Here is a 15,935-nt window from a genome sequence, read left to right on the forward strand (position 1 = left end):
TATGAGGTATATTTTGGGATGTCAAGTACTGCCAGATTATTAATTAAAATGTTTTCTCATTAGATGCTTTTATAAAATTTATTATGAAAAATTTCAATTATATACAAAAGTAGAAAAGACAGGTAATGGACTACCACAGGTTTGTTTGTAAATAAAAATAGAGTCATTCTAAAACAGTCATTCTTACCCTATCTGTAAGAAATGCTTTCAGCCTATAATCATTAGGAAATAGCTTCTTCCTTTTTTGCAAGTCCTGGTTCTTCAACTCCGAACCTCTTTGTGCTCAAGGCTAGCACTCTACCACTGGAGCCATAGCACCACTTCTAGCTTTTTCTGAGTAGTTTATTGGAGATACAAGTCTTACAGACTTTCCTGCCCTGGCTGGTTTCAAACCACAATCCTCAGATCTCAGCCTCCTGATTAGCTAGGATTACAAGTGTGAGCCCCCCCCCCCTCGCCGCCCAGCTTGTTTTCCATTTTTTTGTAGCAATTTACTGTCAGGTGTGAACTTAGACCTTTTATCTACACTTCAGCTTAGGCTCTTGTGCATGATTATAAAGCTTATACATATCATATTGTTACTGTTGACAGTAGAATTAGAAATAGAATTAATGCCCCCCCATTGATGTGTTAGTTACTTAGCACTTTGCTTTAATTCTGTTGTTTTATTGGTTCTCATAACAATTTTATCAGGTAGAAGTTTGGCCTCTTCCTTATGCTCTCATTGGTAAAGTCTCAGAGGCCACCAGCAAAGTTGAGGAGCTAGGCTTGGGCCCAATGGTGTCACCTTTAAAAGTCTATTCTCTCATTTATTAGAACACAGAGCCCTAATAGGTAGAAAATGGTGTTTTCATGTTGCTGGAATCAATGCTAAGGTCTGTAAATGACTTGCACTAAAGTCTCAAGTATAGTACTAGCCATCCCTAGTTCATGACTAGGATGAAAGCCAACCAGAAGTTGTCTTGAGCCCGTATGCCTACACTCGGCTCCCATATCCCTCTCCCAATTTGGCAGTGGAAAATACCCTCCTCTTTTTTTTACATTTAGTCTCTACTTGTGATCTTTGTGACTCTTCTCCTCTTCAAGGCCACCTTCAGTGTTTGTTTTAACTTAAGTGGTTGTAGCACTTGCTCTGGTGAGGGATGGATAATAGCTTGGAGATAACACCTTATGTTTCTTCCCCACCTTCCCAAGTGCCAAGAATCTGTATCCAACATTTCATAAATATCTATTCTTAGTTATAATAGGGTTTTATCTAGAATAAAACCCTTCTTAACTACTTTAAAAATAATTCCATGTCTTCTTGGGATTTAAAACTAACATAAATCTATTTACAGCCAACCAAATGATTGGCATATTTTTGACACCTACCATGTCTTAATACTATGTGCAGAACTAGAGAAGAGGATACAAAGAAAACAAAGGCATCCTATTCTTATGTCATGTAGGGAGATAAGAAATGCACATGTTAGCTGGGTGCTGGTGGCTCACACCTGTAATCTTAGTTACTCAGGAGGCTGAGATCTGAGAATCATAGTTTGAAGCCAGCCTGGACAGAAAAGTCCATGAGACTCTTATCTCCAATTAACCACCAGAAAACTAGAAATGGTGCTGTGCGTCAAAGTGGTAGAGCCTTGAGCAAAAATGCTCAGGGACGGTGCCCAGGCCCTGAGTTCTAGGCCCACAGCTGATTATATATATGTATGTATGAGTATATATATATATATATATATATATATATATATATATATATATATACATAATGATTAATGGATATTCTTAGGGATCCTTTGAATTAAGGAGACTTCCATACAGAAGCCACACACACTGCCTCATTTGTCCTACTTCCTGAATGGTAAAGAATGTGTTGAGGAAGTAGATGTTAAAGATGCTCAAATGCCAGTTCCATCCAGCAGATACAGAGGTGACAGGTAAAGAAATGGCCTGCAATCCCATTTCATAATCTAAATAACACCATGGGGTGAAGAATGAGTTTAACTGACAGACATGCTTAAACTGAAGAAGTCTCCCTCACCCTCTGCTTTTATAGGGTGGATTGTCCCAGGGCTAGTTTAAGAGCACAGATCAGAAGGGCATATTCCAAGAGGTAGATAACAGGATATTAGGATACAGAAAGATAAGTACTTTGGGTAACAGATCCAGGATGTCAGGAAGCAGTAAAATGGGTTCACATCCAGGCACACATTCCTGTCTTTTGACAGGATTACTGCAGAAGGTCAAACATTCTGCAGTTACACAGCCAGGGTTTCCCTCCAACCACACCTATCATATCTCCTGCAGCTGGTCACAGTCCACCCAGGGCTCTAGGGCTCCCACACTCAAAGAAAGGAATGACCAGCAAAATCTTAGGTCATTGAAACATGGGTCACAAAGGCCTAACACTGAAGCTCTGACAAAGGAATATGGTTTAAAGTTGCTTAAAGATGGAGGGAAAATGTGTTCTAGTAATGACAACACAGATGGTGATCCCAAATAAGCAATAAATGGTTACCCATGAGGCTCTGCTTGTCTGATGAGAATGCATTGACCAAGACTGGCTTTGTACACTTACCTCATTGTGTTTGGTCTGTAGGATGGTGTGTTGTACTCTTTCATTGTTAAAGATTCAAAATACAGCGTAGAGAATCTTCTCACCATGAAGGAACCTGTGGAACATTTGGTATTTTCTCCCAATTATAAAACATTGCTGATTCAAACAGAAAAGGTATGTTAGAGAAGTTTCTTTTTTTTCCTTGACAAACAATGTTCAGATAATATTATTATCAGCATTGCTCAACAGGCTCTTGCCTGTTATACCTGGTAGGCATTTGGGAGGATTGTGCCCAGGCTAGTTCAGTTTGTGAGATCCGCATCTTGTATCAATACATATAATTCCAGCTACTTAAGAGTTTGAGATCAGGAGGGTCATGGTTCTAAGCCAGCCTGAGAAAAAAGTTTATGAGACTCCTTCCCCCTCCCCTGCTTCTGTATCTCAAAAGAAAAAGCTGGGTAGATTCCTGTGCACTTGTCACACCCCAGGTATGATAGAAAACATAAATAGAATGACTGTAATCCAAATTGGCGAGAGGAAAAAAATAAGACCCAATCTCAAAAATAATCAAAGGAAACAAAGGGCTGGACGTATAGAAGCTCAAGTGGTAGATCACCTACTTACCAAGCTTGAGGATGAAGAAAAAGAAGGAGGAAGAGGAGGAGAATAAGTGAAACAAAATACTCCAAAGCTCTCGTATTACCAAGGAGGACAGTAAAGTTTACTTAAAGTAATTTTTGATGTTGACAAATTAAATATGAGTGTTGTGACTTCTAAGATAACCATTTAAAGAATGAAACCAATAGATGATGTTTTCAAACTATAGAAAGAAAAGGTGAAATGTTTAATAAAGAAAAAAATCCAAAAGGTTAAAAAAAGAAAAACAGATGAGTAACTAGGAAGCTTAAGATATTACATTTGAACTAACGTATATTAGTAATTTTAATAAGTGTCAAATCAACAGGCAGAGATTACTATATTCTATTTTTTAAATTCAACTGCAAGCTGGGCTCTAGTGGCTCAAGCCTGTACTAGCTACTTAGAAGGCTGAGATCTGTTGATCATAGTTCAAAGCCAGCCTGGGCAGGAAAGTCCATGACAATCTTACCCAGTCTTAACCACCAATAGGCTAGACATAGAGCTGTGGCTTAAGTGGTAGAGTGCTAGCCTTGAGCAAAAAAAAAAAACTCAGGGACGGTGTACAGTTCCTGAGTTCAGGCCCCAGGAACTGTACACAAATACACACGCACACAGGAGCATGTGTGTGCGTTCATGCACATGCACAACAACAGCAACAATAACAAACTATGTGTTTTAATATCGAAAGCAAAAAAGATGGAAAAAATTTATCTTGAATTATTTTAGACAAAATAGTTTTTAAGGCAAAAAATATACTAAGATGAATAGTATTATTTTGAAATAAATGGTTAAATCCACCAGGAATGAATGTTGAATGAATGAACAGCAATCAATAAACAAAGAATTTGAGTATCTACATTATTATTTTTTTTATTTTTTTTGTTGGTTGAACACCAAGGTGAGCACTCTGCCACTTCCAGCTTTTTCTGCCACTTCCAGCTTTTTCTGCTTATGTGGTGCTGAGGAATCAAACCCAGGGCCTCATGCACACAAGGCAAGCCCTCTACCACTGACCCATCTTCCCAGCCCGTAGATTATTATTATTTTGTCGATTGATTGATTGATTGATTGCCAGTTCTGGGGCTTCCACTGGGCCTGGACACTGTCCCTGAGCTTCTTTTGCTCAAGGCTGGCACTCTGCCACTTGCTCTATGGAACCACTTCTGGCCTTTTCTGGTAGCTTATTGGAGATAAGAGTCTCACATACTTTCCCACCCTGACTGGCTTCAAATCATAATCCTCAGATCTCAGCTTCCTGAGTAGCTAGGATTACAGGGATGAGTCACCAGCACCCTTCTCGTATCTAGATTTTAAGTGTCTTGCAGTAAGCATATAATAAATATTTCTTGAACTCAATATGCAATAATTGTAATGTGTTTCTTTTCTCTCTGTGCTTCAGGGATCTATTTATGGCTACACTTTTGATGAGAAGACACCATTAAATAAGATCCTAGTTGCTTGTGATGGGAATTTTCAGGCGCTTGACTTTATCACTCCTGGAAACAAATTCTTCATGGTAAAAATATTTTATTGCAAACAATAAGATTGAAAATATAATGTCTCTTCTCCTAATGGCTCTTGCGCTGTTACATACTAATTCAATCTTTGAATATGACCATGAGATCTCTAAAAGCAGGGACTAGATATTACATTGGATGTTTTTGTCCATAATGTCAAACATGATTCCAAGGACATCAAATACTATATTCTTCACTTTGCAGGACATTTTAACAGATATTTTCTAATTTAATTTATATCCTATAAATAACCAAATAAATACTGATTTTTTTTTTTTACTTCTTATCATTTGTACCCTTGTACATCAATTTCACTGTCACTTGTTGACCTGGAAATATCCTCTTCTCTCTTTACTTCTTCCCAGTGGAAATATTATTCACTGCTTTATGAAAGTCAATATTGACATTGGTATCCAGTAAAGAAATAAAAATGTAAGGGTGAATAAACTGCAATATACTGTTAAAAAAAAAGAAAATATAATGTTTCAAGATTTACATTCTGTCCACATGTAATTGCATAACTTTGGAATTTGCAAAAGCAATGCAAATGAGAGTCAGAGGGTATGTTTGAAAATAACAGCAGGAATAGCAAGCACATCCATCGTTAAATCTCCTCTTCTGTTAGAGTGACATCATCACATTATGACCTCATAGTTTTGCCTCCTGAAAAATAGCAAAGCAGTAAGATCTTAGAAGCCACCCACTTTATATTTGCCAACCAAGCTCTGAGTTTTGATGTGTTGCCACATTCCACCTACAAGCAGCCAATCAAATACCAGAAATAGAGCTAATCATGAGCAAAAAAAAAAAAAAAAAAAAGAAGCAAAAAACCAAAATCTGACAGGAGTTTAAGGCCCTGAGTTCAAGACCTGAAAGAACATCTACACATTTGTGACATCATAGTTAAGGTATATACTTACATTCATCATCAGCCTGCAAGTCTGAACTAATGCAATAAGACAGGAGTAAAAGGTATACAGACTGCGAAGGAAGAAGCAAAAGTATCTTTGTTCTCAGATGACTGGCCTCCACAGAACAGTGTGATTGCAGCAAGGTTGCTTGATGAAAGTTTGATATACAGAAAAGTCGACTGTGTTCTTCTGTATCTGTAGCAAATTTGAAATTAAAGCTACAATACTATTTACATCACACTAAGAAGATAAGCTCAGTATAAGTCTAACAACAGATGTATAAGCTCTCTATGAATAAAGTACAAAACCCTAAGGAGAAAATTCAAAGATCGAAATCAATGGAGAAAGATTCAAGCATTGCTGAAAGGTTCAATAGTGTCAATATGTCAGTTCTTCCTATCCTAATCTATAGATTCAATAGCATTCAAAACAAAATCTCAGCAAGTTATTTGGTGAAAATGGATTAACTACTTCTAAAATTTGTAGAGATATGCAAAAGACCCCAAATAATCAATACAATGTTAAAGTATGGAGTCAGAGATTGACATAAATATGACTTGAAGACAATATAAAACTATAATATTAAGGTAGTGTGGTACTGGTGAAAGAATAAACTGCAAAAAGATCAATGGAACAGAACAGAAAGCCAAAAATAAGCCTGTATAGATATAGTAAGCTGATATTTGAAAAGAGATCAAAAATACTATTTTCACTATGTCTCTCCAACAAATAGGCCTAAAACAAGTTGGACATGACATGCAAAAAAATCTCACAATCTTAAACCTTTCATAAGACAAAATTCAAAATGGATCATAGCTAGATATAATGTAAAATGCAAAATTATAAAACATAAGAGAAAATTTAAATAACCTTGGACTATGTACCCATGGAAGGAAAAGGGAATTTATGCTCTGCTCTATTTTTCTAGTCTTCAAACTACTCTAAAAATAAATCTAATTTTAAAAAGAACTATATATAATTCCCTATTGCTAGGCTTTCCTCGTAACTTTCACCTTGTAACTTAAGACTTCCTTGTAACCTTTATGTTAAATATTTTCACGCAAAAATCTTTTTATTTTGTCAGTCATGAGATTGAACTCAGAGCCTGGGTGCTGTTCCTGAGCTTTTTTGCTTTGAGCCACAAATCCATTTTTGGTTTTCTGGTGATTAATTGGAGATAAGAGTCTCATGGACTTTCCTGCCCACGCTGGTTTCAAACCATGATCCTCGGATCTCAGTCTCCTGAGCCACCAGTGCCCAGTGCAAAAATTCTTTATATTATTTTCTAATCCTACTTAGTTACATGTTACTTATGTTGATGTTGACATTATAAAACAATTGTTTATAACCTACACAACTGCAGTGAACATTTTTTCTGACTCATCAGTCTGTAGCTTAGAACATTTTGCATGTGACAGTTTTGGTTTCCATTCAGTTTCTTTCTTTTTCTTTTTCTTTTGCAGACAATCACAGCTTCTGGAGAAGTTAATATTTGGTCCATGGAGGATTGTACTTGTCTAAGCAAGCTTTATCTGAAAACCGCAGTAAGTGTACCCAGATAAATTATTTTTAAAAAATTGATCTGTGGGAGGGATGGGTGAGAATGTTGAAGGGGTGACATAGATTGAAATGGACTGATTTGTAGAGAATGGCAACTCTCCTTTGTACAACTAATTAAGTATAATTTTTTTTAAAAAAAAATTTAATTGAGCCAGGAAGAAGCTGAGTGCCAGTGGCTCATGTCTGTAATCCTAGCTGCTCAGGAGGATGAGATATGAGGATCATAGTTTAAAGCCAGCCTAGGCAGGAAAATCGATGTGTAATTATCTGCAATTAAGTACCCAAAATGCCAGAAGTAGAGCTGTGACTCAAGTGGTAGACTACTAGCCTTAAGAACAAAAACTCAAGGACAGTTTCTAGGTCCCAGGACTGAGGCTTGAACACACACACACACACAATTCTAATCCAATCTGACTACATTTTTACATTTCCAGTAGTCTGTGCTATTACTTTTGCCATGTACATAGTACCTCTTGCATGCTAATAATGTCACAAAATTAAAGGACCAAGAAGCAGTAGTAATGCTAAGTGTTTATATTATTGTCAGATACTGCATTACACAGCTCTAGATGGTTCAAGAGGAAGGAACCATTAAGTATTAATGCAGTGAATTCATTTTCTTAGATGTATTCCCTATGAATAATTATTAGCTAAACACGAATCTGCTTGCCTTCCTGCCTGCCTTCCTTCCTTCCTTCCTTCCTTCCTTCCTTCCTTCCTTCCTTCCTTCCTTCCTTCCTTCCTTCCTTCCTTCCTTCCCTCCTTCCCTCCTTCCTTCCCTCCTTCCCTATCTCCCTCCCTCCCTCTTTCCTTCCCTGCCTGACAATATAGCTCAGGATGATCTGCAGTTTTCTATTTGGCCCAGGCCCCTTTCTCTTGAAGCAGTTTCCCAAAAGCTGTGATTATAGGTGTTCAGCACAACTGGCTCAGCTGTGAATCTCTTTAATAACTGCATACATGGTCCAATTTCTAATTCTTCCTCAGTTGCACAAACACCTCAAAAGATGATGCTGATTTTAAAAATCACTAATATTCTGTGAACATGTTTGAAATATAAAGATTCTTATTTTATTTTCATTACTTAGTCTGTTTTGTAATTGTTTAGATAGACTATTGCCATAGCCATTTCATTGTCATTTAGGGATAAACATGATTCTACGGATATTCTATCAATCCAAATTTTGGTTAAGAGAATAACAGGTTTAGGGGCATGGCTCAAGGGCTAGAGAGTCTACCTAGAAGTGGAAAGCCTGGGTTCAAACCCCAAGACAGAAAAGAAAGGAAAATAAAAGGTACAGATTCCTGTGACTGCTTATGCATTTCTTTTGTCAAGAGTGTAGAGTGGGTCATTTGAGATCCTTAGCAGAACACAGTTGCCAGTCTTCTCATTCTTTCAAACCCTTGAAGACATTTTTTTCCTGCAGAGTTTGGAACCCAGGGCCTCATATTTACTAAGTGCATGCTCTGCCATTCAGCTGCCTCCCCAGCCCAACAGGCTCCTTGTATGCAGGAGAGCAGCTTTCATTGTCTGGGCTTTCATCTTTAACAGACAACAACTGTGGCATGCTCTCCCTCTTCTTTCTCTGCTGCCGTGGGGACTATGGACGGCTGTGTGTACTTCCTGGACATCCAGGACGAGGAATACCCAGAAGTGGTTCACAAGTCCTTCCTCTCCGAGTCGCCCGTGCACCACCTTGTGTAAGCACCTCCTGCTTCTGGGAGCACTTTAGCCAGGCCTATCTGTGGAGGGTTCTTGTGAAGCCATTGATTGCTTTAATGTTTTATATATTTCACTTGTTTTGAATATTAACATAGTCATTCCATTCAGCAATCAGAACCTACAGAGGACTGTGCAGTGGGAAATCCATACGCATCCAATTCTCTCCCTAGAAGCCTGTTACCAATTTCTTGTGTGTCTTTCCAAAGACATCTTATCCTTACTCAAGCATCAACACATATACTTCCTTTCACTTATGCAAATAATCTTTCAGTGATCTTTCAGCGCTCAGAGTGACACAGGCATTTCTGTTGTTAGTTCCATGAAGCAAAGACTCTGTTCTCATTTGACAGATGAGGACAGTAAGGCACAAAGAGTATAAATAACTTGCTGACATTGTGTGTGTGTGTGTGTGTGTGTGTGTGTGTGTGTGTGTGTGTGTGTGTGTGTGTGTGTGTGTGTGTGTGTGTGTGTGTGTGTGTACGCACCAGTATTGGGGCTTGAATGCAAGGCTTTAACTTCTCACTTGGTTTTTTTTCACTCAATCCTGATATACTACCTCTTGAGCCTTGCCTCTACATTCAGCTTTTTGCTGGTTAACTGGAGATGAGTCTGTTGGATTTGTCTGTCCAGGCTGGCTTCAGACTCCATAGCTTCAGACCCATAGCTAGCATTGCATGTGTGCTGGCCACCACTGCCACTGTTCTCAGAGGGAGAAAAACCTCGCACTAAATTCTTTCTCCTCTTGCCAGGTACCAGTCACAGCATTTTGAAACATCACACCCATCATCCATTTCCAGAATCCCTTATTTCCCCTTGAAACATTGAGGCAACTCTCCAAAACATTTTCACTCATTTATAAAGAAACAGTTGCCTGCCTGACTTTCCTGTATCACCCTGATTGTGTACTTAGCCACTGTGATTAGACTAGCCTCAAGTATAATGAGTCCACCTACATGTCATCACTTGAGATTCACAAAATCAGAGAACATTAACAATCACAAACCAAGAGAATGACTGATTTGAAGCAGGTACGGTAGCTTATACCTATAATCCCAGCTACTCAGAAGGCTGAGATTGGTAAGATAGTAGTTTGCAGCCATCCCAGGCAAAAAAAAAAATTGCTCATAAGTCTTCTCAAGAGAAACCGCTGCTTATGGTGGTGCACGCAAGTCATCCAAGTTACATCTGAAAACATAAAATAGGAGGATTGCAGTCCAGGTACCAGACCTGATAAAAATTAAGAGCCTATTCCCAAACTAACCAGTGTGAAAATAGTCTGGAGGCACTCTGGCATGGTGTTTGCCGAGCAAGGGAGAGGCCCTGACTCTAAAAGCTTAGTACTGCTTCTTCTCCCCCTCCCCACAATGCCCCTAAAAAAGGTTTGGATTTTTGTTTTGTTTAGTTTTAATGTACTCCTTTGCCATTCATCCAATAAACTAGCTTGCTATGTAGCTAGGGAAATGAGTAGGATCTGACAATCATCAAATTTCTTCTTTTCTAGTTTTGACCAGCTAGGACTGTTTCTTTTTGCTGGAACAGCAGAAGGAAAACTGTTTATTATCAATGCCAAGCCCTCAAGTTTATTTAAGATTCTTGGATTCACAGGTACAACACAGAATGTATGTGTATTTAACGTATTATAATCAGTATTTTATTATAGTTCATAACTGTAGTCTTAGCTGTAATCTGGAAGATCATGATTCCGTGAGAGTCGGGGCAGAAAAGTCTAAGAGACTCCATCTCAAATTACATTGGGTGTGATGGTACATGCATGCCATTCTAGTTAGATCACAGGTACCACCATATCCAGCTTTTGTTGGTCGATATGGGGATCTTACAAAATTTTTGCCTGGGCTACCTTAAGCCAAAGTTGTCCTGATCTCCACCTCCTTGGTAGCTGTGTTATGAGGGTGAGCTTCCATGCCTGGCTGAGAGTTATTTTGGCTCACGGTTACAAGAAGTCCATCCATGGCTGTTTTCCCTGTACACTTGACTAGAACATTATGATGACTGGAACTTAAGGTGGAGGGTCTTCTTCACCTTAGGTTGAACAGGAAGCAGAGAACGGGGAGGGGAACAGGTACCTGCCACAACCCTCAAAGGAACACCCCCAGTGACCTTCTTCCTGTGACTGGGCCCCCATTTCCTAAACTTTCCAGTATCTCCCAAAATAGTACCACCAGCTGAAGACCAAGTGTGCAACACATGAGTCCTGTAGGGGAAATTTTGTATTCAAGCTATTCAGTGATAGAATTATGATCTTGAAAACATGAAAGCCAATAAGATGGCCCAAGAAGACAGAGGAGAAGTACATTTACATGCTACCTGGGGCCAAACAGGTAACCTAAATATGTACATTAATGAACCTAGTGGAGTAGACCCTGTGCCAGACCTTGAAGTAAATGTAGAGCCTGCCATTTTTTAACCTATCTCATGGTTAGTGATTAGGATGGGAGAAGCTGAGAATAGAACACTGATTCATGTTTTATGCTGAAGCTGTGGGCAGAGAGATAATGAGGCAAGAAAAACCAAGGATGAGCACAAGTAATGAGGCAACTAAGGGAGGGCTAGCAACACCGCCAGAAAGAGCTCAAAGAAAAAAGGCTAGATGAGATACAGTGACCAAAGAATGAGTAGGATGAGGACTGGGCAGATGTCCTTGTGTATTTGCCAATCAGTGGGTGCTCCTTGAAAGAGCTTAGAGAGGGAATGGAGGTAAGAAAATAAAGTTAGTTAAGTGGCAAGTTTGTTTTCAGAAGTTTGCAGGAGGGAAGAGGATCAGATGGTAATGGCTGAGAGGAGGCAGAAAGGAAAGGAAAGTTCTTAGCTGAAGAGCTAGGCATCCTTCAGGAAGAATATAAGAAGCCATAAGGAACACCGAACATAAAAAGAGGTGATTGATGTGCTGGAAAGCTGGCTCAGTGGTAAAGTGCTTGCCTCGCATGCATGAGGCCCTGGGTTCGATTCCTTAACACCAGAAAAAGCCGGAAGTGGCATTGTGGCTCAAGTTGTAGAGTACTAGCCTTAAGCTGAAGAGCTGAGGGACAGTGCCCAGGCCCAGAGTTCAAACCCACAACCAGCCCCCCCCCTCAAAAAAAAGAGGTGATCGAGGATTGGGAATATGACTTACTATTGAAGAGTGTTGGCATAAAACTGAGTTAATCACCAGCTCTGAAAACTAAAAAGTAAAAATAAAAGATGGTTAAGAGATAGTGTGTGGTCCAATTGAAGATTATAATAATGGGCTAAAAAAAAAACCACATTTAGGACCTGAGACTGATTGCTACATTAATATGAAGAAACAAAAGAGGATTAAAAACTGAGAAAGTATGTGTTTCTGGATAAAGCCATCAAGGCTGACTTTCTGTGATATGCCCTTGGGCCTCCTTTTATAAAGAAGGAGGAGTGCAATCAACTGAATACCTGGAGAAGGCTGAGTAGGCAAATAGCACTGTCTAGGATGCCAGGTAAGTATGAAATGAACCTATGGTGAGCTCCAGGCATGGCGCCCCTGGCCAAGGTCAGACTAGCTGGATTCTAAGAGGAGCCAACTGCTAATCATGTATACTTCCAGCACATCTGCAGTCCCTTGATCACTGATGCAAAGAATATTGCTGTCTGAGTTTAACATCCAGTGTTATAGTAGGGGAACTGGCATGCAAGCTCAGTGCCAATGGCTCATATCTGAAATCCTAGCTCCTCAGGAGGCTGAGACCTGGAGAATTTCCATTCATAGCCAGTACAGGAAGAAAGGCCTATGAGACTCCAAATAATCAGCAAAATATCAGAGTGAAACTATGGTTCAAGTAGGTAAGAGCGCCAGCCAGGAGCATGAAAGCTGTGTAAGAACACAAAGTCCTAAGTTCCAAGCCATGGTATTCCAAGAAAAAAAAGAAAAAAAGAAACAGTGGTGGGATGGTCTGTAGTTGGCATGTGAGGTTCTAAAGCATATAGATGAGCAGGGTAGATATTGTCAGGAACGATCAAGTGGACGAAATGATAGGAAGGAGACAGAGGCCTGAACAGATCAGATCAGACTTTAATCATCGCTGGAGAGGGGCATCAGGCACAACCAAGCAGAGTTACAGATACTAGGAGCGCAGAGGGAAGGGGGTCAGGGTCTAAGTATAGTAAAATGAGGAAACTTTTAAGTTGTGAAATCAAGCAATGACCACAGACAGTCCAGGGGCAATGTGCACTTTTAGAAAGAGCCAGTGATAATGTTTATCTAAGAACTGGCCTCAAGGGGGTGGGGATGAGTGGATCATGAAGGCAGAATTGGGTTGAGAACAGTTCAGATTCTCATCAGATATGGTGGGCTTTAGAAAGCACCCTAATTGGGAAAGAGCCTGAGCCAAACCAAGCTGTTTGGAAATGTCAGTCCAGACACTAAAGCAGGAAAAATAGCCCTAATCAGTTCCTCAAAACCATTCCTTTTGTACTTTATCTTTTAAAGGGTCCTTTTTAAATGTCAGTAAACAAATTTGGTACTAGAGACTAAGTGAAGGCAAGTGTATTATGTGATACATATTTGCGTGTGGATATGCTGGTTCTGAAGCTTGAACTCAGTTTGAGTGCTGTCCCTGAGATTTTTGGACTCAAAGCTAACACTCTAACACTTGAGCCACAGCTCTGCTTTGAGCTTTTGCAAGTTTAAATGGAGATAAGAGCCTCATGGACTTTTCTGCCTGGGCTAGTTTGAACCATGATCCTTAGATCTCAGCCCCTTGAGTAGCTAGGATTACAGACATGAGTCACTGGCACCTAGCTATTATATGATATCTTAATTGAAATGGGAAAAAGTTCTTAAAGTTAGGAAGTTTTGAAGCAGGGTCTCCCAAGAACTTCTTGGCCAGGAACTTGAGATTTTCCTGTGTCAGTCTCCCAATTACAGGGATTAGAGGGGTGTATAATCATACCCAGATTAAAAGATTTCCTAAATTTAACCAGTGACAACTTATGGATTGATTTCCATTTGCTTTCAGAGTCAGGTAAAGAAATCCTACAGATATCCACAGTGTCTATTCTGGAAAGAGACTTAGTAGAAGTGATGGTACTCTCCCCACTTCCAGAAACAGGAAGCAGCAGGCTGGAAATATTTACTCTGCCTAAAATATTACCAGAAGGTAAGGAAAAAGGAGCAACCCAACTCATTCTTCCTGGACCTAAATAAGCTGTTTGCTCTAGTTATTTTCTGGTTTTCTTCTTGTTGTTGTTTTTGTTTTTGTAGTCATAGCATTATTTTTCTTAGCATGTGAAGAGGCAAAAATGTACATCTTTACAAAGAAAAGCGGATGTGGTTGTCAAACAATTTGAAACATGGAGTTTTTTCTAGGCCTTGTGACTCACAAGTCTGTATTATTATCAGAGAAAAGGAATATAGAATCCAATGCTATATCAAATTGGTGTGGCATTTTGTGATACCTCTTGTTCTGTTGCTTTAAGTAAAATATAGTTAACTTTGGACACAAGCGATCTCTTTTCTTTCCCAAATCTTGCAGTTTCTACAGGCTTTTCCGATGAAAGGGGGAGGCTGCAAGACGAGCTGGTTCATAAGTTCCTGTATGAAACGGAGCACGCGCTGTCCTCTGCGGTCCTGGGCTTTCAAAACAATCGCATCTATGGCTTCTGTAGTCAAGTTCCATACATCTGTAGCTATCTTATTCCTGAAACAGTATGTGAAAACAGAACTGCATTTCCATTTGTCTTACAAGATTTGAAAGTGATCCGAGCCAGGCACCAGTGGCTCATGACTGTAGTGCTACCTATTCAGGAGGCTTAGTTCTGAGGATCGATCTTTATATATATATATGTATATATGCTCTATTTGCTTCCACAGAATAGTCCGATTGATAATGGCTTTATTATGTTAACATAAGTCCCTTGAATTAGATATATCCCAGTGTTATTTGTTAATCCATCATAAAATACGTTCAAAAGACTTTAACACTTGTAAGACATATATCATACTTGTCAGATAGTCATGCAGATGATACAATATTGGTTTCTTTGTCTAAAGAAAAATTCTAGCATTAGCTCTAGTCCATAGGTATTAACATCTATAGATGATTTTTGGTGGAATTTTGTACTCTAGCCCCAAGCAAAATGGCGTAAACTAGTTAAATTGTGTTTCTGACATGCTTTCATCACTCTTTCTTTAGACTTCTTCCATGTTGTGTCACCTCTTGTACACAAAGGTCCTCCACAATGGCCTTCTGCATACTGTCCTTAGCCAGTCAGCATCTCACTGATTCTTATCTTGGGTCTAACAGTATCTCTCTGTCTGCTCTAAATTCTAAAGTAAACCTCCTTCTATCTCAGAATACCTGGCATTTAGCATTGAAATTGAGAAAGCAAAGAAATGGTTTATGGCAGGAAAGAGTCAAGAAAAGTGTGATGGAGGAAGGAATATTTAAACTGAGCTTTGATGACTAGATAAACATGGAGGGCTGGCCATGGTGGTACACACTTGCCAACCGAGGTGCTCAAGAGGCAGAGCAGAGATAAGAGTTTGGTCCAAGGCTGGCTTTGGCAAAAGTGAGAGATCTTATCTTAAAAAATAAAGATAGGGCCAGCACTGGTGGTTCACACCTGTAATCCTAGCTATTCACGAGGCTGAGATCTAAAGATCAAGATTCAAAGCCAGCCTGGGTAAGAAAGATCAGAAAAGTCTGTGAGACTCTATTCTCCAATAAATTACTCAAACAAAGCCAGAAGTGGAGCTATGATTTAAATGGTGAAGCACTAGCTTTGAGCAAAAAAGCTCAGAGACAGTGCTTAGTCCCTGAGTTCAAGTCCTAGGACCACACATGGGGGGGGGGGGGGGAGGGAGAGGGATAAGATACATAATGAGCTAGTAATGGCTTCATTTCATTGCACATGATGTGTTAAAATAATTTGTAGACTAAAGATTGTCAGTGTAGGTTGAGCTCTTATACATTAGCAGAAACAAACTTTTATTTGCAAACAAAGACATAAACACAGGTGTCTACTTGATCCTGGTTCATTTCAATGGACAGTGTTCTCGGATTCTATAA

General features: G+C 39.4%; 1 protein-coding gene across 1 annotated transcript in view; it reads left to right on the top strand.

Annotated features, from left to right (window-relative positions):
- Positions 1 to 15,935, top strand: part of Cfap43 (cilia and flagella associated protein 43) — a 74,806-nt gene that overhangs the window by 24,675 nt on the left and 34,196 nt on the right. Inside the window, exons 8-14 of the mRNA XM_042689407.1 lie at positions 2,594 to 2,725; positions 4,590 to 4,706; positions 7,082 to 7,162; positions 8,728 to 8,876; positions 10,400 to 10,503; positions 13,884 to 14,024; positions 14,400 to 14,572. Of these exons, the coding sequence (XP_042545341.1) occupies positions 2,594 to 2,725; positions 4,590 to 4,706; positions 7,082 to 7,162; positions 8,728 to 8,876; positions 10,400 to 10,503; positions 13,884 to 14,024; positions 14,400 to 14,572 (897 nt within the window). The remainder of the gene's footprint in view (positions 1 to 2,593; positions 2,726 to 4,589; positions 4,707 to 7,081; positions 7,163 to 8,727; positions 8,877 to 10,399; positions 10,504 to 13,883; positions 14,025 to 14,399; positions 14,573 to 15,935) is intronic.

The sequence above is a fragment of the Dipodomys spectabilis genome, unplaced genomic scaffold (assembly GCF_019054845.1).
Source record: "Dipodomys spectabilis isolate Male_0828 unplaced genomic scaffold, ASM1905484v1 ptg000125l, whole genome shotgun sequence".
In the NCBI taxonomy this organism is placed as follows: domain Eukaryota; kingdom Metazoa; phylum Chordata; class Mammalia; order Rodentia; family Heteromyidae; genus Dipodomys; species Dipodomys spectabilis.